The 25,456-nt window shown below is 33.6% G+C and overlaps 1 protein-coding gene across 2 annotated transcripts in view; it reads right to left on the reverse strand.

The window, feature by feature from the left end:
- LOC138700260 (uncharacterized) overlaps positions 1-25,456 on the reverse strand; it is a 280,196-nt gene that overhangs the window by 23,500 nt on the left and 231,240 nt on the right. For both annotated transcript variants that reach the window (XM_069826755.1, XM_069826756.1), the window contains 7 exons: positions 23,157-23,326; positions 21,482-21,677; positions 17,844-17,951; positions 13,046-13,174; positions 11,305-11,571; positions 8,539-8,712; positions 1,693-1,990 (listed from right to left, as the gene is read on the reverse strand). In XM_069826755.1, the coding sequence (XP_069682856.1) occupies positions 1,693-1,990; positions 8,539-8,712; positions 11,305-11,571; positions 13,046-13,174; positions 17,844-17,951; positions 21,482-21,677; positions 23,157-23,326 (1,342 nt within the window). The remainder of the gene's footprint in view (positions 1-1,692; positions 1,991-8,538; positions 8,713-11,304; positions 11,572-13,045; positions 13,175-17,843; positions 17,952-21,481; positions 21,678-23,156; positions 23,327-25,456) is intronic.

A 25,456-nucleotide genomic window follows, 5' to 3' on the forward strand; every position in this document is an offset into this window, starting at 1 on the left:
GTAAGAGAGGTTATAACCTAAATAGTTAAATGAATTAACACGTTCAATTAAAGTATTATTTATCATGATCTTACTTGGAATTGGGTTCTCTCCCGAAAATGCCATGACTTTTGTTTTCTCTTTTGAGATTTCCATATTGAAATCAGAGGCGATTATTTGCAAATTATAAATGGCTCTTTGTAAAGCATCCTCTGTTTTAGTGATAATAACCTGATCGTCGGCAAACATTAGTGTATCGAGAACTGTGTTTCGATTAATTTGAATTCCAGCATGATGACTTTGCCTCCAAATGTATAAAATATGGTTCATATATATAATAAACAACAGAGGGGAAAGACCACACCCTTGTCTAACACCTGGGTTTATGGAAGTCCAGCTAGTAGTTCCGCGTTCAGTTCTTATGGCAATTTCATTTTGTTGATATAAATTATAAATGGAGAGAATGATTTGGTTTGGCACATTATCATAGCATAAAATCTCTAAAAGTTTATTTCTATCAACTCTATCAAAAGCTTTTATGAAATCAATAAAAGCTAAGTGGGTTGTAATATTAAATTCTCTGTGCTTTTCAATTAAAATCTTCATGGTGAAATAGCTGTCACAACATGATCTTCCTTTTCGGAATCCATTCTGTTCTTCAGTGATTTTGTCTTCGTAAAGATGTGATAGTTTATTTTTGATTATGGCTGTATAGATCTTATATCCAGAATTGAGAAGACTTATACCCCTGTAATTTTCACATAGTTTTTTGTTTCCTTTTTTATAAATGGGTACTACAATGGCTTTTTGCCAACTTTCTGGGGGGTTTAATTCTGCCCATATATTGTTTAAGAAATATAAAAATCGATAGGTAAATTCTTCTCCAGCGTATTTAAAAAGCTCGAAATTTAAATTATCTTCGCCTGGGGCTTTCCCGTTTTTTAAACGTTTATATACTTTAATGAGTTTATCATAAGTAATAATATCTGTTGTGTTGTTGTTGGAATTCTTTAATGTAAGAGAGATGTTTTTATGAAACCATATATTTTTAAAGTAAGCAAGTAGAGAGTCGTTAGGAATAGGGTTTATAACAACATTTTCTTTTATCTCCGAATTTATTTTCTTTAAAATTTTGAAAGTTTTGGGTCTTGGTAATATTAAATCTCTTTCTAATCTTGAGACGAAATCACTCCATTCCTCTAGGTGTCGCTTATTATTATTATTGTTATTATTATTATATTATTATTATTATTATTATTATCTTGTCTCAGCCCCTGATAGAACCAGGTTCCATTCGTATGTGAGTAGCCTGATAAACCCTAGGGGCCCTGAGTTCCAAGCCCTACGCATATCAGTGTCGGAAACCCGTACTATTCCCAAGACTTCATCCCAGCCTATTTTTATTATTGCAGATGATAGTGAAATGAAAGAGAGGTGGAAGAGTGTAAGTGGAATGACGGAGGGAAATGGGAGTACCCCGAGAAAAACTCTCTACAACGTCTGCTTTGTCCACCACAAATTACATTATGACCTGGCTGGGGATCGATCCTGGGCTACCTGGATGGAAGATCAGCTCGTGAGGACTTGAGCCACAGAAGCGGCTGAGGTTTGAGAATGCATTCTAATAAAATGGGAATGCTGGGATAGGATTTGGATATTCTGGGAATAGGCTTGATAAAACTGGCAAGACAATTTCACTCATCTATAACAAACCTGTCTTATGGCAACTCCAGACACAGTGAGACTTCTTCTCTTCGGAATTCTCTGGACTAGCTCTCCAGTTATCCTCTGTCACACTACTGGTTTCTGAGATATCCAAAAAGCTCTCATTGCTTGAATTGTCATTGCTGTTGAAGTCTGGATGACTCAGAGTAAGACCAGGTATCACTTCTTCAGCTTTATTTATTTCGTCTTCTCCTTCGCCTCCTGATATCCTTGCACCAGCCAGTATTTCACTGAGTGACTCGGGTACCGAATGATAACTACTAGCCACCTCATTGCCACCCGACATCTGAAAATAGATGATAGCTTTAACAAGATTAAGAGTATAAAAAGTGGTTAATGTTGTAGGCCTAATGTTGTTATTGGAATAAATGTCTTAGTTGCATTTTTTTTTTACTCTCTTTCCAGCTAAAGACTGAAGTAAATGTAAATAAATGCACGTGGCATAATGGTTCCTGATTGGCTATAGAATGCACAACGCCTCCAAACTCATGCTTGTCATCTTCTTCCTCACATTAAAATAGTTCCTTCTTAAATAATAAAATGTATAATATACATGGAATACGAGTGAATTAAACATGCTTATAAGAACACTTTCTTACGATTTAAACAACATGTTTATATTAGTAGTTTCAGACATTGCATGTTAAATCATTGTAACATGTATTATGGCAACACGCATGCGTAATAGGCATTAAATCCCTCCCAAGGTGACTTGCAGCTTCACAGAGCACATCAGCATAGCTGGTATAACACAGTGCGAGATTCAGTGTTGCCAACCTCAAATAAATTTCTGTAGAATTAAAGAAATTCTCCTCTCTTCAAAGAATAACATTTAAACACGAATCTACAGAAAAAGAAAATCCACTATTCCCAGTAGAGAAATAATAAATATTAACCCTCTGTGAGCATTTTACGGGTTAGTTCAATGAATGTGTTGAAATGTTGTCTGCAATATATCAGTCGGTGGCTGCCCTGCGTGCTCACTTGTTGAAAATAATGCGCCCTGGTGGCTGTTTTGGTAGCTAGTTTGTGATTGCGGAGTAATACATTTCGGTTTTTTTTACGTCTACTTCAATCTTTAGTTGGAAATAGTTTACTCCTATTTATTTATGACTGACTTGTCTTTTTATCTAAAGAGATTAGTCTTGCCTGTTAGATTTTCTTTAAGTGCTTCGTTTGGTTCTGAAATTTATAAGGTTAAAAATAAATAGATGAAGGATGAGTGGAATGGAGAAAAATTCTCTCCGGCACCGTTCCACTCATCCTTCATCATATGATGAGGTAGAATTTCTGCATGGAAATATCATATGTACTTCAATACATCGTAATAATATATTATATGCGAAAAATAATCTAAATCTAAATCTAAACTTAGTAATTTAAGACAGCGCTTATTCCGTCGGATCCCGGCCACTTAGTCACTCATAACGAGTGCACCTCTGCACATGTGTGGACACTGTGCCACTGTCATACATCTATGATGCAGTGCATGAGAGTAGGCCAAGGGGTGGAACTTAAACTGAGAGAATTCGATCCGACATCGGGATGGGAATCCGGTGTGGCTTGGTGGATAGAACGTTAGCACATAGAGCTGAAAACCTGGGTTCAAATTCTGGTGCCAGAGAGTTTTTTCTCCGTTCCACTCATCCTTCATCATATGATGACGCAGAATTTCTGCACGGAAATATCATATGTACTTCGGTACATCGTAATAATAGAATAAATAGATTTCTTTCATCTATTAAGTTTCATTTTAACTGACTTGCCTGAGAAATCCCTCATATTATCAGGATCTGGATTTATTATATAAAAACTACTAAGAAATGTTTGAAAAATATCTTTTAAATACCGGTATTGATATATTACGGGAAGTGCAAATTCATATATGGTACTTTCAGAAAAGCAGGCAGTGACGTCATCTGAAGAAGAAGAACGAGTGATGCGAAATGGAATTCAGCAGACCCAGCAGACTCAGCTGAATATGACCTCAGTGCAATTGAGGGAAAAATAGTGGCAGCAAACTGGGGTCCATTCCGAAAAGAGTGAAGAAACTAAGAACTAAATCGAGGCTGTCGAAAAGTAGAGTGATAGAGATAGAAATAGAGCAGGAAGCAGTGATGAAGAAAGAGGGGAAAACAAGGGGAAAAGTGAGTACGACTTAAGGAAATGATATGAAGGGAAAATAAATCGATAGAAAAGGAAATTAAGACCTAAAATAAAGTGGAAATATGATAAAGTTAGCAGTGAGGTCTAAATGTGCAAATAGATAGAGATGTAAAGTGAGGGGAAATGTACCATAGAGGATGGGAGTACAGAGTTATAAGTATAATAACACAGTTTAGTATATACAGTTGCGAAGCTCAATACTTACTAAATATGCAAACATAGACAGTTCAAATATGCATCCATAGATAGTTGCTAGCCACCAGGATCGCTACTATCGCCTCATCACAGACTCTTTCCCTAGCAGACGATAAAATGTATTGTACTTTCGATATCGTGTTCTTTTGAAAAATTAACACCTTCCTTCCACTATTGAAATACAAAATATATAAGGTTTATATATTATTTTCATAAAGTATATATTATATTTTATAAACTCACCTTCCTGGATCTTTCGGAAGGATAACTCTGATCTCTTTTTCTTAGAATTTATAGTGCTACAAACGTCTCCTTGTCCTATATTATTACTCAAATTATTGTATTTTAGTCATTTACAGGTTATTACAACCAATAACGAACATTTCACAGTTTACACAACTTTTCACAACAATGCGAAATACGGCACAGTCAATGCCTTTTCGATCTAGACCAGGCCGTAATATATGTTTGGGTTTTCTATTTCAGTGTATGGAGCACAGTTATATTATAACTTTATTGCGTATCATAGCTAAGTTTTATTTAGTGTAATGTGTCCAGAAGTTCCCTTTACTTCTTGTTGCATAATATGTTGCAGAAATAATTACAAAACTGTGTTATTTTAATGTGAAGAGAATTTTACATGTTAACATAATTTTTTCGCATCAACATTTTGAGTTTAGAATGGAAGCTATTTTGAGGTTTAATAAAAAAGAATTTATATTGTGATTTTAATATAGCACATCTACCTTCCTTGATAAAGACAGAAAATTTATCATAAATTTTATTTATGAAATTAGTGTACGTACGAGTGTTACTTCGTCTCTTAGGTAGTAGATAAATAGGCCTACAATAATTCAATACTCAATTGCAGTATTAAAATACAGAAAAATTGAATGTGCGGTGTATCATACATGACATTATGCTTAATTATAATGTATAACTGCGAATTTAGGAATATAAGATATAGTAAACATAACCTATAATATTTCCATATGAATGGCAGGGCATTGGAGACCACTAAAATTAGACAGAAAGGGGCAACTGGGACAGTAAACATAACCTATAATATTTCCATAGGAATGGCAGGGCATTGGAGACCACTAAAATTAGACAGAAAGGGGCAACTGGGACAGTAAACATAACCTATAATTTCAACATATCGTGCGGTGCAACTGAAAATTATTGAATCGTGCATAAATGAATGTAGAATAATTTCGCAATATTTAATCGAAATAAAGGCAGGTAGGTCTATTACACATACGAACAACGTAATTTTCACACCAAAAATAATATTACACCTTAACTCGCAAGGAATTATATCTGAAGTGTCCCTTAATCATTATTTTAAATTTTATTAATGCAATTATAGGCCTACTACATTTTAGAGAAATATATGTTACTCTTTATGCATTCCAATTAATTTATATGGTTGAAACGCCGCCCTTCATAATCGGGTTAAGCGAGTCACATGGTCTGCCTTATGGCCTGTATTAGATCACGATGGCAGTGACGCAGTCTATTGTTCCTAGTACACACAGCGCTCCAAGCGGATAGCAACTATCGCGAGAAATGCAAAAAATCACCCCAAGCTTCGCGACAGTATATACTAGACTGTGATAATAATTTGGGGAGTAAGGTAGTGGGAGAGTAGTAAGGTAGTGGAAGAAATGTAATAATAAATTAAAACAATTAATAACGTAATGACTTGTACGAGAGGTATTGTAAAAATGGGGAGACGACACTGTAACACTAATTGTGAAGTGCTGCCTCACCAAAAAGGTATTGCTTAATGACAAATATATTCATTCATTCATTCATATGGGGAAGTGCAACAGGAGTCAGTGGCATCTTATTGCTCTGCCTATTGGAACACCTGTCAAGGATAAAATGTGCTCCAGCTGATAAATGTATGATATATGCAAAGACTCAGATGCAGTGTAGAACAAGAAGCACCTCGAGAAGTGCAAAGGACTTGAAAGTGACAACACTGCTGAAATCTACTCCAAAGCTAGAGGAAAAATGATGCAAATCTCCTAATCCCCATGCAATTGGAGAGCAACAATAACAGCATTATTATTATTATTATTATTATTATTATTATTGTTACTATTGTTATTATTGTTATTATTATTATTATTATTATTATTATTATTATTATTATTATTATTAATATTAAGAATATGCCACTAGAAAAGTCCAGGAAAACTGACAGGGTTTGCAACTGAACAAGTTACATCAGCTGCTTGTTTATGCGGTTGGCGTGAATATATTAGGAGAAAATCCACAAACTATTAGGGAAAACACGGGAATTTTACTTGAAGCAAAGCAATGAATTTAAATACTATTATAGTCACAATCATGCCATGGTATGAAAGAAAAATTACACAACCTTGAGCGGGAATCGAACCTGCGACTTCCTGTTCTCCGGTCAGGCGCTCTACCACTGAGCTATCGAGTTCGTCTCACGCCAAAGGCTTGGCAAATAAGGGGATGGGTTTGGAAGTAAATATCGAAAAAACAAAGTATATGATTAAGTGTCGTGACCAGAACACAGCACAAAATGGAAATATAAAAATTGAAAATTTATCCTTTAAAAAGGTGGAAAAATTCAAATACCCTGGCGCAACAATAACAAATATAAATGAACTCGGGAGGAAATTAAAGGCACAATAAATGGGAACTGCCTGCTTTTATTCGGTTGAGAAACTTTTCCATTTAGTCTGCTTTCAAACAAATTATACGAGTGGGATCCAGGAAATAACGACCGTTCGCGCATACCTGCCACGCAGCTGACTCCCCTTCCTTGTTTGAAGGTCAACTGGCTTCCTTAACATGTGTTCTCATAATGTTGTGAGTACTGGTTGCAACAAGTCGCCATTGTGCATTTTGTGTTACTTCAAAATGAACGACGTGATTGATAATCCCGCCGACTGTGAGGCGAGGAGTGTGATTCGATTTTTGAATGTCCGACATTTGAAACCTGCAGAAATTTACCGGCAATTGAAAGAAGTGTATGGTGACACTGTAATAAATGAAAGAAATGTGAGAAAATGGTGCGAAATGTTCAACAATGGGCGAACAAATGTCCACGATGAAACTCGACCCGGACGCCCATCACTCATCACAGAAGACCTGAAGACTAAAGTGAACGACAGAATCTTGCAAGACAGGCGCACATCACTCGACGAATTGCATATTGCCTTTCCTGACATTTCTCGTTCTTTGCTTGGTGAAATTGTGTCGCAACATCTTGGCTACCACAAAATCTGTGCCCGCCCGCACACTGCTGCTTCAACTCGAGAATTGCTGGATCAATTCGGTTGGGAAATCTTTGATCATCCGCCCTATAGTCCAGACCTTGCTCCTAGCGATTTTCACCTTTTCACTAAGCTGAAAGACTTTCTGGGTGGTACGCGTTTTGGAAGTGATGAAGAGTTGAAGAAGACAGTGAACACCTGGCTTAATGAACTGGCGGCAGAGGAGTATAACACGGGAATTCTAAAGCTAGTGAACAGATACGACAAATGTTTAAATGTAGGTGGTGATTATGTAGAGAAGTAAAGGAAGCTTCAGTTATGTAACAGACTTTGTTTTTTCAAATAAATATATATTTTTTTAATTATTACAACAAAACGGTCGTTATTTCCTGGATCCCCCTCGTAGTTAGAATTTATGAAACAGTTATATTACTGGTTATTCTGTACGGTTGTGGAACTTAAACTCTCACTTTGAGAGAGAAACAAAGATTAAGGATGTTTGAGAATAACGTGCTTTGGAAAATATTTGGGGCTAAGCAAGATGAAGTTACAAGAGAATGGAAAAAGTTACACAACGCAGAACTGCACGCTTTGTATTCTTTACCCAACATAATTAGGAACATTAAATCCACGTGTTTGAGATGGGTAGGGCATGTAGCATGTATGGGTGAATCCAGAAATGCATATAGAGTGTTAGTTGAGAGACCTTTGGGGATGTCGAGACGTAGATAGGAGGTGGGATATGATGGTAGGGAATGGGTGAATCTTGCTCAGGATAGGGACCGATTGCGGGCTTACGTGAGGGTGTCAATGAACCTCTGGGTTCTCTATAAGCTGTAAGTAAGTAAATAAGCATTATTGTTATTATTGTTGTTTGTTGTTGTTATTCCATCATTCTTACTGTTATTGTGTCTTATAGGCTACAGTAATAGGTAGCTTATTTTCTTTAAGGATACAGATTTTCAGTCATTACACATCTGTCATGTATTTTCAAAGTGGTATAAAAGAGTAAATATTCCAATATTATACATATAAAACATACCAGTACTATCTAAGTATGATATTTATGCAAGAATTTGAAATACGATAAAATTTTGGATATTAGGTAGAGAAGAGAAAGAGAGGAGTATGGAGAGAAAAAGAGAGGTGGAACCATCCTCACCTCTGGAAAAGTAAAAAACCACATATTGACATAAAAAGAATTACCAGTACTTACGATATTAGCTTCAAGAATATCTACAGTATTCTGAATATTGTTGCTACTGCTAGAATCACCATGATGAAATGACGATTTGGTGACTGACTGCTCTGGAAGTTCAGCTAGATAGTGTATTAACTGAAGGTACTCTGAGTCATTAACAGCTTCTTCTACATTATCCCTCATGGTGCTCTGTATTAAAAAAAAATTAACGCAAATAGTTACAGAGAGAGTAAATACTACCTACATTGTTGCTTAGTCAACTGTCCGAAGACAGATCTGAATCTCACAAGTGATACCAACAAGGCACCACTTATGAGGCAACTAGGCCAGGAGATAATGGAGTAGAGTGGCCAGTTCCTTTCCCCCTCCATTGCATACATCGCCAACTAGCTACATATTACACTAGTCAGACTTCAGATGCATACAAACGATTATTCTTCCTCTGACACATATCGTCAAGTGAGATGTACTATAACCTACTATAATTATAATATTCCATAACAGTTCTCGTTGGGACACTTTAGATAGAACTGAAACAAGACATTCTAAATTCACTAATCATGTTAAGGAATTGAAAGTTGTAATACAAAGGTTTCTTAGATATCTAAAGATACGGTATGCACAATTTAAATGTTTCAACAATTATAATTCTCTATAAAATATTCTCTAATATAAAGAGTTATTAAAAAAATCAGGAAATATTTGAAGACCCCCTAACTTTGTTAAGAAGTTTATAGAAAAAGAATGATACAATTTCATTCATAAAATTATACAGTTATTTCAATTGGAAAATCGTTTCATAATGTTAACTTAATGGTACAAGGTATCCCTTTATAATAGAAGTCATGACGTTTTAGTTGGCATAGTAATATATTTACGACATTAATACAATAATCGTGGCTAACGAGAAAGACAAGTTATGACATGACGTCACATTCTTAGTCATAAATTGAACAATTTTATATATAAATGCACGTTTAATATGAGTTTAATATAGCAATTCGTTGTTTTTTAGAACTTCGAACATGCATTTATATTAGAAGAGGTCACGATGGCCATGTTTAATCACCGCCTCAATCACCAATATCATAAACATTAATCAAAACCTATGATCAGTTGCATAAACATAAGCCATCTACAACCACAATAGAAACAGGAACTCAACAATAGTGAAAAAGGCCTACTGGTATACCCACAGATTTTTTTTTGTAGGTTATTTTACGACGCATTATCAAGATCTTGGTTATTTAGCGTCTGAATGAGATGAAGGTGATAATGCTGGTGAAATGAGTCCGGGGTCCAGCACCGAAAGTTACCCAGTATTTGCTCATATTGGGTTGAGGGAAAACCCGGAAAAAACCTCAACCAGGTAACTTGCCCTGACCGGGAATTGAACCCGGGCCACCTGGTTTCGTGGCCAGACACGCTAACCGTTACTCCACAGGTGTGAACACAGATTTTAAGCCTGTGTTGTTTTGAGAATATGTCAAAGTTCAGAGTTATTTTGTTTCCTCTACGTATATAGGATATAAATTAAATATTTTGCGATGAATAATGATTTATCTAGAAATCTATAATCACTGAGCATTTTGACTATGCTTATTTATTTACAGAGTTTTAAATTGTATATTGAATACAAAATAAAATAAAAGTAACAATAATTCTAAAGTAATAAGATAAATAAAATACGCTCAGTAAATTTTTTAGGCACAGCATAGCTTTTAATATGCCAAGTATCCCTCAGATGCATTGCACCTGAGTCTAACAGTAGGTATTGGTATATTGTTAAGGAATATACAGTAATGCTTACAGCTTGAAACACAATAGGAAATAGTTAACGGTTCTACTTTTATATCTTATAGGTCTGCAGCTTTTGTAAAGGTCTTAATGTGTGAAAGTGCTTCGTGTAGTTCTTGCAGAGTGATGGATTATTTTTCCATATTTGTTATTTTTAATACATCTAAAGTGTATCTGCAATAACCAGTGCTGTCATGGAGGCCATACAGGGCCATACATCGTATGGGAACCTACAGTTTTTTTAATTAATAGTATGGGATAAAGAAAATTTTTGGGTGCCTAAGTTTTGTACGTGGAGATCTGTACAGATCTTAGATCATTTCTTGCTGTTCCTAATGTATTTTGTTTGATGTTCATAAACAAAAATTGTCCACCTCTGCAGCAACTGGAATCCAAAATTATATAAAATAATGGTTGAAAAACAAGAAGTGCTGCAAATACACACTCCAAGATTCATCAAGACAAGTGTGGGGCTACATGGTGTATTCTTTAAATCAAGCTTGTTGTACAATTAAAATGTAAAGCAAAACAATTTCTTTACTTCTTCCTTGATATTAAAAAAAATCAGTCTGAGAGATAGAGAGAGGAGAGTAAAATATATTTCAAGGGAGAAAACGAGTGGGGCATATGGCCAAGAGAAAAATTACCATGACAGCACTGGTAATATAGTAATTAAATTACTACTGTAGGCCTACATAAAATTTTACTATTAATATTCTGCAGACATTCATATGATATTGTTTTTCCTTAATATTCCTTGTTGACGTTGAAAGGCTTGAGTATCTGGCATGAAAAGCTGACGGTCTAGCCAATGGCCAATGGTTCGCCTTTGGCATTTTACTCTATATTAAATTCTGAACTAACATGTCTTCAAATTTGTAGTGTTATTCTACTCTTTTATAATATGTAGCACAATTAAAATACATAATGAAAGAATCAAACAGAAACTAATTCTTAACAGAATTAGCATAAGTTTAAACTCACGTGTTCTTCTTCAATAGTAACTTTACTGCAGTTTTGCTTGAGACGGCATTCTCGATAAATGCGGAGCAAAACCAGTAAATTCCATATAGCAGCAGATAAGCCCCAAGGACTAAGTGCCAACACTCCTTTCAGGCAATTTCCACTCGTCCCCATTACATTATGATGAGAATTATTATGAAGTGCAGAAAGAATTATGTCAGCTTTATCTGCCCTTGCAAATCCACTCTTCCAATAACCAAGCATCGCATCGCTTTTTCCAGCATCTGCCTAAGAATAAAAATTCAATTTTGATTCACGATATGAATAAACTATATGATGAAAAATTTAGCTCAAATCTGCATTAAATTATTCAACAATCGTATTTAAAAATTAAGTCTTCTTGACGCATTTCTTTCCACTAAAAATGATAACTTTTTTCCTAATCATTTTTAACCAAATTTTAAGAGCATGTTAACTATGTAAAGGAGTAACAAAATCCAAATTTTGAATTCCCAAATGTTTTTGGCTTTTGATTTTTCTATTTTTTTTTTAGAAATATTTTCATATTCAAGTTTTTAGTAGATCTCAATTTTTAAGCTTCTTTTGTTTTGGTTACATTCACAAGACGCAGAGAAGCATGCATTCATTGTCAAAAATCTTTTTGAAAATTTGAAAATGTTATTTTTTCTATAATTCATGAAAAAAAAAATTAATAAAATAAACTAGCAGCATTTCTTACAAAATAAATGCATAGAAACATGCAGCTACTTGCAGTAAAAATTTCATCCTGATTGATTAATATTTGGCATAAAAAAAGCTGGTATTGAATCAAGATAAGTAAACTTACAGAAAAATGAATTTGAAAGTAAAACGAATATTTATGTAACACATACCTATTAAAATTCTCCTACACTACATTCATCTAATAAATTCAGGAAGCCAACTTTAGAATAAAAAGTTACTAGATTTGTAATAAGAAATTGTAAAAAAACAATTTTTTGATGACAAAATAATTCTGACAGTTCTTTAAATTCCATGTCTCCTTACAGCCTTAATTAAAGAAAAATTAAACATATTTGTATTCAGAATTGAACTAAATCCATTTGTGGTATCAAAATACACATTCTAAAGAAATTATTCAACAGTCCATAGCATAAATACACGTCAAAAAATGACTTTGATACTCTATCAGCAAGTCTATAGCATTATCAAAAAGGGGTACGTTACATGGCAGTTTTTAATAGTCTCCCTATGGATATAAAAAATCAAACTCAAAACGTAAGATTATTTAGAGCCAAATTAAAGAAGTACATAATTTCTAGGTGAATTTATGATATTCAACAATGCTTCATGAATATTTCTGTCTTGTATTAAGTATTTTTTACTAAACCTTTGTCTTGTACCGGTACTAGTAGACTATGTTGTAAAACAATACTGTATATATTTCAACTAGACTGTGACTATAATTAAGACTTTATAGTACTATTAAGATTATTTTTGACATGTTCCCATTGTAGCTGTGAAGTGATGTACAAATACAATGGAATGTAAATAAATACAATACAATATAAAAGTGAGAAAATAAATTTTCCAAATTAAGACAATTATTATGGTGCTTTAATAATTTTGTAGAAAAAGATAAGGAGCGAAAGAATGTGGTGAAAAATTTAAATAAAACATTTTCTGTGTTGTAGCAGTAAATATTAACATTAGACACTCACTTTTTAGTTAATTCATTTTCTAGTTAATGTGTTATACTCACTTTTAATAAAGGTCCCAAAGCATGTAAAATGTGTGTATAATCTGTATACTGCTGCACCAATTGGTCCATATTGGTACGGTCCAAGATATGCTGCTCTTCATCTGATAAAACTGCTCCATCGTCCACCTTCTACAACAGAAAGATAAAAATATCGTTGAAGTTCTGTAATAATATGTTTAAGGAAGAAATGTGACAATAATCATGAAGTGTCTCGGACTTTTAACTGTAAGGCCTGGTCCACAATAAACTGGGAACGAAAACGACAACGAGAACAGAAAAAATTGTTAAAATACCTATATTTAAATGTGAGCATTCACAATTATCGACAAGCTTGCTGGAGCCGTTGAACAGAAATGTAAAAGTTGTTGTTGTTTTCTAATGCCAGGCGTTTGACAATAAAGTCATTTGACCTCTTGCACTCCAATATTTTTCAAAGATATTATCATGGCCAGCCACTGAAGCACAGATTTTGAGATGTTCCGAATCCATTTCTTGGTTTGAGTTGCACAATGGACAGTTAGGGACTGAAATATTCCAATTCTATGCAGGTGTTTGGCCAAACAATCATGGCCTGTTGCCAATCTAAATGCAGCTACAGACGATTTTCGTGGTAAATCGGGAATTAACTGTGGATTTTGATGCAGAGAGTTCCATTTTTTTCCTTGAGATTGTGTTATCAAATTTTGTTTGTTGAAGTCTAAGTATGTAGTTTTATATAAATCTTTTCACAGAGTAATACGTAGATTTAGTAACAGGTCTGTAAGTAGCAGTGCTGCCCTTCTTTGCTAAAGCATCCGCATTCTCGTTTCCCAGGATTCCACAATGGGATGGTATCCATTGGAATACAATTCTTTTATTGAGTGATATTAATTGAGAGAGCATTTTAGTTATTTCTACTGTTTGAGATGAAAGTGTGTGTTTAGAGACTATTCATAGAATAGCTGCTTTGGAGTCTGACAATATAACTGCATTCTTAAATTTATTGATGTGGCATAGAAGATTCCTGAGACTTTCACTTATTGCAATGATTTCTCCATCAAAACTTGTTATTCCATACCCAAGAGATCTATAAAGTGAGAAGAGACAGCACATAACACCTGCTCCGGCACCTTGTTCTCTGGAGATCAAGGTACAAAATCAACTAAACATTTTACAATGGAATGCTGGTGGTATAACATCAGCCAAGAAATGTAAAAGTTGGCGAAGTTTAACTTTATCGTTCTTGTTTCCAATCATAGCCTATTAGATTCATTGTGTCATCATCAAGCTATATATGTCGTTGTATATTTTTAGCAAGGAGGTTCGTGACATAATTTCTTCCTCATGAATCGTTTCTAATTAACTCAGAAATTCAGTAGAATTACTTTCAATATATGCTTCCAGTTTTTATAAAATGAAACAACTATTATTTTCGTTCATACAGGCAGTATCGTCTATTAATAAGCCAACAGGTGATGGACAATAATATGTTTATAAGACAGACACCCCGAAGTTTATTATCAAATGCCATTTAACTTCGGAAAACGTATTATTTTGTCTTTCTTGTGTTAAATTTTATATTACCTTGTTAACATGTTTCAGCCTGCTATTGGCCATCATCAGAACTGGTTGTCGCTGGTCTTGGCGCCTTTTTCTTTTGTGTCCTGTGGGGGTGTGTTTGTGTAGTGTAATGTGGAGTCAAAGAGTGTGTGTGTTCTGAAATTGAGTTGTGTGTTGAGAATTTCATTTGGATGTGTTTTTGTGTGTCTGTATATTTCGTATTGTTCTAGTGTGTTTAGTTTCTGGCTTTTTGGTTGGATGTGTAGAATTTCCATGTCTGTGTTGATGTATCTGTAGGTGTGGTTAGCATTTAGTCATTTAACATCTAAAAAACCAATTAAAAAATAAAATAAAAAGTAAATTTACTCCACCGAGAGGCGAACTCACAGCCTATGAAACGGAAAGCAGACATTTATCTCTATACTATAAACATCTATTAAGGTAGACTATATTGTAGACGAACGACTTGCAGTGAGCAAACATCACACGAATGCCTTCAAGTACAGTTCGTACAACACTTCTGTTCAAATATTTTTCTCAATCGAAATGTGGTTATGCATTGCATATATCTACCTGCTTCGATTTGTATAAATTTCAACAAATTATCTAGTGTAGAAGTTTAATAAAAATATTTAGGAATATGTATTATATGACTTTCTTGTGTTAAATTCTATCGTACCTGGTTTACATGTTTCGACCTTTTATGGGTCATCCTCAGAACTGGTCGTTGTTGGTCTTGGTGCCTCTTGTTTTATTTCCTGTGAGGGTGTGTTCGTGTGGTGTAATGTAGAGTCAAAGAGTGTGTGTGTTCTGAAATTGAGTTGTGTGTTCAGAACTTCATTGGGGTGTCTGTATATTTCATATTGTTCTAGTGTGTTTAGTTTCTGGTTTTTTGGTTGGATGTGTAGTATTTCCATGTCTGTGTTGATGTCTCTGTAGGTGTGGTTAGCATTTGTGATGTGTTCTGCATATGTGGAGGTGTTTTGTAATTTTGTTATGGCTGTGATGTGTTCTTTGTAACGTGTTTGAAATGATCTGCCTGTCTGTCCTATGTAGAAGTGGTTGCAGGTGTTACATTTGAGTTTATATACGCCTGTGTGGTTGTATTTGTTTCTTTGTGTTACAAAGAACACATCACAACCATAACAAAATTACAAAACACCTCCACATATGCAGAACACATCACAAATGCCAACCACACCTACAGAGACATCAACACAGACATGGAAATACTACACATCCAACCAAAAAACCAGAAACTAAACACACTAGAACAATATGAAATATACAGACACACGAAAACACACCCCAATGAAATTCTCAACACACAACTCAATTTCAGAACACACACTCTTTCACTCTACATTACACCACACGAACACACCCTCACAGGAAACAAAACAAGAGGTGCCAAGACCAACAACGACCAGTTCTGAGGATGACCCATAAAAGGTCGAAACATGTAAACCACGTACGATAGAATTTAACACAAGAAAGTCATATAATACATATTCCGAAGTGATACAGTGTTCAAGTTGTGTAATCAACATGTATAATTAAAAATATTTAATATTTCCAGCTGTCTAACACTTTCACTATACTGAATTTTTTGGTAAGTTTCATAGGCCTAACTATTTAGGCAGGTAAATTATTTAGCGAAATTTATAAACTTGTACTTGCAATTTGGGAAAAGGAAATTGTACCAGAACAATGGAAGGAGTCCATAATCGTACCTATTTTTAAGAAGGGGGACAAGACTAACTGTAGTAACTTTCGAGGAATATCACTTTTGTTGAAATCGTATAAAATTTTGTCGAATATCCTTTTGAGAAGATTAACTCCATATGTAGATGAAATTATTGGGGATCATCAGTGTGGTTTTAGGCGTAATAGATCGACTATTGATCAGATTCTTTGTATTCGGCAGATATTGGAGAAAAAATGGGAGTATAAGGGTACAGTACATCAGTTATTCATAGATTTCAAAAAGGCGTATGACTCGGTTAAGAGAGAAGTTTTATATGATAATCTTATTGAATTTGGTATTCGATTAATTAAAATGTGTCTTAGTGAAACTTACAGCAGAGTCCGTATAGGCCAGTTTCTATCTGATGCTTTTCCAATTCACTGCGGGCTGAAGCAGGGAGATGCATTGTCACCTCTACTTTTTAACTTTGCTCTAGAATATGCCATTAGGAAAGTTCAGGATAACACAGAGGGTTTGGAATTGAATGGGTTACATCAGCTTCTTGTCTATGCGGATGACGTGAATATGTTAGGAGAAAATCCACAAACGATTAGGGAAAACACGGAAATTCTACTTGAAGCAAGTAAAGTGATAGGGTTGGAAGTAAATCCCGAAAAGACAAAGTATATGATTATGTCTCGTGACCAGAATATTGTACGAAATGGAAATATAAAAATTGGAGATTTATCCTTCGAAGAGATGGAAAAATTCAAATATCTTGGAGCAACAGTAACAAATATAAATGACACTCAGGAGGAAATTAAACGCAGAATACATATGGGAAATGCCTGTTATTATTCGGTTGAGAAGCTTTTGTCATCTAGTCTGCTGTCAAAAAATCTGAAAGTTAGAATTTATAAAACAGTTATATTACCGGTTGTTCTATATGGTTGTGAAGCTTGGACTCTCACTTTGAGAGAGGAACAGAGATTAAGGGTGTTTGAGAATAAGGTTCTTAGGAAAATATTTGGGGCTAAGAGGGATGAAGTTACAGGAGAATGGAGAAAGTTAGACAACGCAGAGCTGCACACATTGTATTCTTCACCTGACTTAATTAGGAACATTAAATCCAGACGCTTGAGATGGGCAGGGCATGTAGCACTTATGGGCGAATCCAGAAATGCATATAGAATGTTGGTTGGGAGGCCGGCGGGAAAAAGATCTTTGGGGAGGCCGAGACGTAGATGGGAAGATAATATTAAAATGGATTTGAGGGAGGTGGGATATGATGATAGAGACTGGATTAATCTTGCTCAGGATAGGGATCAATGGCGGGCTTATGTGAGGGCGGCAATGAACCTCCGGGTTCCTTAAATGCCAATAAGTAAGTAAGTAAGTAAATTATTTAAAATGTATTTTATGGTAACATTACTATTATGAATGTCCACATACAAACCATTATTATAGTGAAAATATTGTACGTAGGTAACTCGAATGTCTTAGGTGAAATATGTGTTATATGTTTATCCATACTTACTAAATTAAAAATTACAATTAATCTAAAAAGTTTACCTTTTTCCAGTATAAATATTCATTTTGTGTTTCCTTTATACAGCATAGAATAGAAGAAATTTCTTCTCTGAACCAAAGTCTGTTATCATGTTTTACCACTTGGCTTATCTGAAAACAAATTATGAACAGGTAATTTGAAACACAAATTTCACATTGTTCCTCCAATAATTAACACCTTACTTAAGTCACTTTGCTGTGATGGGATCATAAAGAGAGGTCTCAGTTTGTTTTTTAATACTCGTATAACAAAAAGTGTTTTCTTCTGTTTAAAATACGGTACAAGCACATTTTACTTTAGAAAATATTTTGAACTTGACTCTGAAAATTTATGTTATTTATATAAAAGCCTTTCTTCCCAATTAGGGCATATTCTAAACTTCTTTTTGGTAACAAATCTGCATCCATCCTTTACACATGTCCAAACGATTGTAATTGTCTACACTAGATGGCATTTTGGAAGGCGGTCAGCTGCTATATGCGCCGTAGCATTTCTGGTATGTGATATCACAAGCTGTACAGTAGAACCAATCGGAATCAGTCTATAACAAGTGCTTCCCGAGTTCGTTTGTTCACGTGTACATTGAATAAGTAAAACTAACATTTACTGTGTGTGTGTGTGTGTGCAAGATAAATAAATGGAAGAAGAGACTGTAAAAAAAAAAAAGAGTATTACACAGGCAGGCGTGCAAAACAGTGTTTAAGGTGTATAATTATTTTAAAAACGTTGACGAGCAGAACACTACTGGCCATCTTGATGCTGGCTGCAACGTTTCCAACGTGCAAGAAACAACTGCAGAAGCATGTGGTGTAGGATTGAGAATCTTGCAAAGAATATTCTCAGTAAAGGAAAGGGGGTTTGTTTGGTGTCATGCTTACAGTAATCAACGGTTAAGGTCATTATTGTCTTTTGATAATTTAAATTCTCTCCTGCGCTATTTGTATTGCACGTGCGCGTGAAGTACGATGTGGCAATGTTGTACGCTGCCTTGCTCTCTCTATCTGTCTCTCTCGACGCAAATGCTAGCAAACTACCACCTTCCGAATTGCCGTCGACTCTAGTTTCCACAAACTGTATGATGTAATTTTAAAGTTATTCTTTTTTGTTGTATAATTTCTAATTCTATGCAATTTAGAGCACTGTGTTGAATTCATTTCCATTCGCTGTAATTTTGATTTTAAATTTGCACTCATATTCTATGTTTCTGCACATTAAGTTATTTATTTATTTATTTATTTATTTAACCTGGTAGAGATAAGGCCATCAGGCCTTCTCTTCCCCTCTACCAGGGGATTACAACTACAATATAAAGAATACAATTATAATTATAATTACAATCAATATTGAATTTACAAATACAATAAAAATCAAAGTACTAAAAGAATTAACAGACTAATAAAAGCTAGACAGTTCATTGTAAAAATTAAGAAGAGAGAAATTTTTTTTATTAACTAAGTAAAAATTAAACCTACTCTATGCAGTAAGAAAATGATTAATAAGTTTGCTTTTGAACGCTACTAAATTCCGACAGTCTCTGATGTCACTGGGTAGGGTATTCCACAAGCGCGAAAGAGAGATAGTGTATGATGATGAATACGATGAAGTCTTATGTGTTGGTATGGCTAGTATGAGGCTATTTTGTGTGCGTGTGAAGAGATTATGATATGATGACAGGTAACTGAAACGGGAGGCAAGGTAGGTAGGTGTAGAGGTGTGAAGGACTTGGAAAAGGAGAACAAGAGAATGAAAATTTCTACGTTCGTTAAGCCGTAGCCAGTTTATAGTTATTAAACTTCTCATTACGTTACTTTAAAATCGTTTCCTTCTTTTGTAATTTCAACTCCCAAATACTGTATTTAGAGTTATCTATATCGTAAATGTTAATACACCCTTTGGCATGTTCTAATATTAGTTTTTGACGACTCTTACCAAATACTGATTTTTTATAAATATTTATTATTGTAATCCACGTTTTTCGCAATCTTCCATTAATTTTCTTGACCTATATTCGATATATTCACAGGTTTTAGCCAGTAATATCTTATCATCTGCGAATTTTAATGTGTATGTTATGTTGTCATTACTGCCATGAAATTTTAAAAACTTGCTGAACGTGAATTAAAACAAAATCTAGAAAAGAAACAGCAACATTGTCGTAAGTCTTTTGTTACTTGAAATCCATTTGAGAGTTTTCTATTATAACTTTCGAAGCTGAATTTTTATTCAAAATTCTTTTATAACCCTTATTATAATTTTATTAATATTAACATTCTCTGAAACTTTCCATAAGTTTCTTTTAAATTAATAAAAATTAAATGTAGAGGTATCGGTAAATTAAAAGCCATCTGGATTAAATAATCTACTTCAAACAAAAAATGTGATCTACCAGTCCTGAATCCAGCCTATTCTATTTTCTTAAATCCACATATGAAGGTCTTTTTTTTTTACCTCATTAATCTAATCTATTTTAGTTACAATAGTGCTGGAGTGTTTTCATTGATTCGATTCAATATTATTTTAATGATTGATTTAACATTTTTCTTTTATTTATTTCTGATTTAATATTATTTATAATTTGAGCAAATGCTGGGTAACTTTCGGTGCTGGACCCCGGACTCATTTCACCGGCATTATCACCTTCATATCATTCAGATGCTAAATAACCTGAGATGTTGATACAGCGTCGTAAAATAACCTACTTTAAAAAAATAATATTTATGCCTAGTTTGGTTGCTGATTTTTTTACCATAACATGAAGAAGATTATTGCTTAGTAATATCTAAAATATAATGTACTAGCTTAAATTACCCGGCGTTGCCCGGGTTTTAAATTTTGGTCTATTTCTAAATAAACTGTTTGTTAGACTTAACGGAGATCTCGGCAAGGGAACTATATAAAACCAAAACGAACCATATTTACTTACGTTTTCTCCTCCCTAGTGACGAATATTAAAGAAAGTGCCACTAATATCCAGAGAAACTAACTGATCGAAATACTTCCATCTCACCTATGAATAGAGTTTTAACAACATGCTACAGGGATATTTAAGATATTTAACATTGTGATTGATGATAATATTTATCGTACCATGGCATTATGCATTATTAAGCCTTTCTGCCCACAATATATTTAATTTCCTTCAAGGCCAAACTACAATCTGTAACGGATGGATTCTATCAAATACATGGATTTCAGGGTGTTTTGCATTAACGGAGACTATACTCATCAGAATTCACTCTCCTGGAAAAGGCAATGTAGAACACTACCACAACAGAAAATCATATTTTTCTATAAACGGCCAAGTCATTAGGACCATAACTTATTAATAAGAGACGTGTTAACAGTAACAGTAAAATAGGCTCTATATTATTATTATTATTATTGCAGTATTAAAAAAAAATCTCTCTCTCTCTCTCTCCCTCTCTCCCCCTCCCCCCTCCCCCTCTCTCCCTCTCCCCCTCTCCCTCTCCCTCTCTCTCTCTCTATATATATATATATATATATATATATATATATTAAGATTACTATTATCTTATTTTAAACATTAAAAAGAAATTGTTTGTTAAATACTGAAGTTTTCACATCCTCTTTATCTTCAATTCAATATTAAACACAATGTTTATATAATAATAGTATTTACCTGTAAGAATTCTTTTCTAAGCATAGGGAACATATCTGATAGCTTATATTGGTCTGCAGAGACATATGCAAGGCAAAGGGGCCTTACAAATCCTCTTGCTACAGGATCATGCAGAGTCAAGTAATGTACATACACGTGCAAGCCAGGGATGATGGACATCTGCAACACCTGTGCGTCTTCACAGAATACAGACTGGCTGTTTTAACAGAAAATCAATGCTAATTAAATCAGCAATAATTTATTATATCATTGAAACAAAGACATTTTTCATACAACAATCAAAACAACAGTGTAACATAGTTCAGAAATCTAATTAAACAGCAACATATTATGGCTAAAAAAATCATTTTTATGTAAACAATTATTATAACATAACGGAATTAATAGTAAAAGGTAGAACAAGATCAGTTCTTCAAAACAATCTTCCTCAAGATTAAATTAATCCTACATCAAATGTAAGATATGATGGAATAAGTCAAAAGTTACACAAAAATACGGTATACAACACACAAAAAACAGATTTATTCAATTTACAAGCATAAACAATCATCAGCTGAGTAGAAGATAATATGAGCATGCAGAAATTCTGCTAATTCTGTTCTGAATATTTTCTCTTGGTTCTTCGAAGCTTTAAGATAATAAAGCCAGTGCGTTGAAGATCGTAAAGCAGATTAAATGAAAACAAGATGCATAATGAGATTACATGAACAAAGTCATCATTTACGGTGATTTATTAGGAGAGCAAGATCCTTTGTATCATATTGTATTGTATTTATTATTTACATTCCATGGTATTTGTAGGCTATATCGCTTCATATGGAACATGTCAAACAAATCTTAATGGTACTATAGGCTGCTATTCATAGACATTTCGCTAGCCCGCGCTACGAGCGTGCTAAACTAGCCCGATTATCGAGTGATTACTTGTATAGGATTCATATCATATCATATCGCTAACACTGGTTTATGAATACGAAAAACGTTAGTTCGTTGATCCTCCACTGGAAGGCCGCACTAAGAATGTCTATGAATATGGCCCATAAAGTCTTAATTATAGTCACAGTCTAGTTGAAATATATACAGAAGAGTTTCACAATACAGTCTACTAGTACAACACAAAGATTTAGTATCAATACTGGATACAAGACAGAAATATTCATGATGCATTGTTGAATGCCTTTAATTTGGCAATATAGTCCACTAGTACAACACAAAGGTTTAGTATCAATACTTAATACAAGACAGAAATATTCATGAAGCGTTGTTGAATGTCTTTAATTTGGCCCTAAGTAATCTTATGTTTCGAGTTTGATTTTTTATATCCATAGGGAGGCTATTAAAAATTTTTACTACCATATAACACAGTCCCTTTTTATAATACGATAAACTTGCTGATGGAGTATAAAAGTAATTTTTTTACGTGTATTTATGCTATGAACTGTTGAATCAGTTACAAATTAAGAGCCAAGAGACATTATTTCAGTTATTCTGTGATTGACATATTATTTAGTTTTAATGTGTATACTTTATATTACTTGCTATATATTCCATTGAATTATGGTAATAACTTCATTTTAATCTTGTTTTCTATGGTTTTACTAAATGCTGCTTGGCCCACTATGGTTCTGAACCCTTCATTTAAAACATTTAAAAATATTACACAGTTTTCACACACCTTGGGTTTGCCTGATAGTCAAGAGACATGATTCTCATGATGAAGTTATTTATATCAATGCCTGTACTATCTTCTGCATGTGGCGGAATGGTCAAGAGCGGAATTGGACCAGTTATTTCAGAGAACTCCGCAAAAATTATGAAGTCCTGCCGAGTACAGGGACATGGATCCTGTAAAAATAATAGACTATGTATATGCCAATAAATATGTTCCATAACATTAATGATTCTATTCAATGTTTAAGGGGATGCGCTACTGAAAAATGACAGTTTTTGAAAAAATGTCATGTTTTTTTTTATTTTACTCTTCATATGCTAAATTCCAATGCTCCATTACCACAACCTGTGTTTTAGCTATAATATGCACTATAAAAAACATAGAAAACTCTTGTTTTAGATTCCAAAAAACGGTTTCCAAAAATAAACGTGCTATTTTCAAATTTTATTTTTAAAAGAGTTATTTCTTGACTTAGATCATTGAAATTTTTCTGATTAATTCATAATCATGATCATAATATGCTGTTAAAATTTCAATACATTATCTCTTAAAATGTAGAAATTAGAAAATTCAATAGCGCATCCCCTTAAGATTGGACAGAAACACTATAATGTACGGTACATAATTCTATATGTACATAGGCCTAATGCTCAGAATTTAACAATAAAGGCATTATCTTCCTTCCTTTACAATATTTAATAATAATAGTTGGATGCATCTTCAAGACTGAAAAGATCTGATGTATTCAATGTCCATATATAACTCTTCAGAACACTACGGACTTGAGTGGTAACTTAGGAATAATTTTAGGGTTGCTGATAATTAATTTCCATGTTGAATTTTTATTCTCAAGCATTATTTTCCTACAATAATTAATCTTGACCTTTCTCAGCATAATATTTTAATTTATTCATAAGATAACTTTGCAGAAAACCATAATTAAATAAAATTAATGCTTTTCAGACGAGGAAAAGTATGTAAAACTAAAACTAAAACTAAAAGTAAAACTAGTAACATGCAAAATATAAATAAGTTCCGAAACAAGAGACAACTCTGTCATTCAGATGAGGTTTAGATTGGAATTTTTAATCAACTAATGAAATACAGAAAACATGAAAGTTGTTTCCATATTCGTCTTCAGGTAAAATGGAGATGAGGAATAGAAGGTCATTACAAATGGAGAAACTTCCAATATAAACGGTTCTTGAATAAGCTACTATTGCTTTCTCTCTTACTTAAACTCACTCACAGCAGTCCTACAGTTATTAGAATATATAAAAGTCACATTAAAGTCTAAATAACATATTCAGTGTTAAGTACTGTTTCACATGCCCTTAAGGGTACTTACTGGGTAGAGCTGTTAACAGTATTTTCGCGTATAAATATGAATATATAAATTATTTTTTTCCTCTGTTTCTATCAAACACAGACTAATGGCCTTTGCATCGTGGTGAGTTGTGAGCTGGCCACAGAAACAAATTATCTTTCATTGTTTTAATACAGGAATGACAGAAAGAAAGAGTATTGAAAAAAATTATTGTCATAAATTCAGGAACCGTTTACTCAGAAACTACCTAAGATAAGGACTTAAATTGTATATGCTAATGTAAACTATATAGTCCTTTAAAATCAATGTATTACTATTTTTAAATATTTAATTCAAGTAGTGAAAATGTGGAGAGACATGTCATATTTTTATATGACAAAATAAAAGTATGGGGATTTGTCAAATTAATTGTGTTTGTGTAATTGAAAAAGTACTATTTTTATTCCACTCACTTTCTTAAATAATGTGTTTTTGACATGGGGGGGGGGGAAGTTTGAAAAGTGTGAGATTAGATCTTTTTGTAACAGGTTCCTAAATGTTGACAATCGCAAATTCAATAGACTTTTCTTTCTGCCATTCCTGTATTAAGAGGTTATGTACAGCTTACAGCAGTAAAATTTTGGAAATATTCAACATTTTTTTCCTCCATTACTGTATCTTGTACAATAATGAAAATTAGTATGTGTAAAACACTATCCTTCTGCTATGTGAAAAAAATATTTTTACGATTTAGAAAAAATTATTTATATATATATATATATATATATATATATATATATATTTTCAAAATTCAGTTCACTGTGCAGTGATGAAGTGTTTCCCACATGACTAAAAAACTATCTAACATTCTGTGATGAAATTTTTTGTGTGTATTTATACATGTCATATCTACAATATGATGCAAGATCATTTTTCTAAAAACGACAGATTGTCTGATAAAAAATAAATTCATTTAAAAAATGGTCAAATATCAGTA

The sequence above is a fragment of the Periplaneta americana genome, chromosome 5 (assembly GCF_040183065.1).
Source record: "Periplaneta americana isolate PAMFEO1 chromosome 5, P.americana_PAMFEO1_priV1, whole genome shotgun sequence".
Lineage (NCBI taxonomy): Eukaryota > Metazoa > Arthropoda > Insecta > Blattodea > Blattidae > Periplaneta > Periplaneta americana.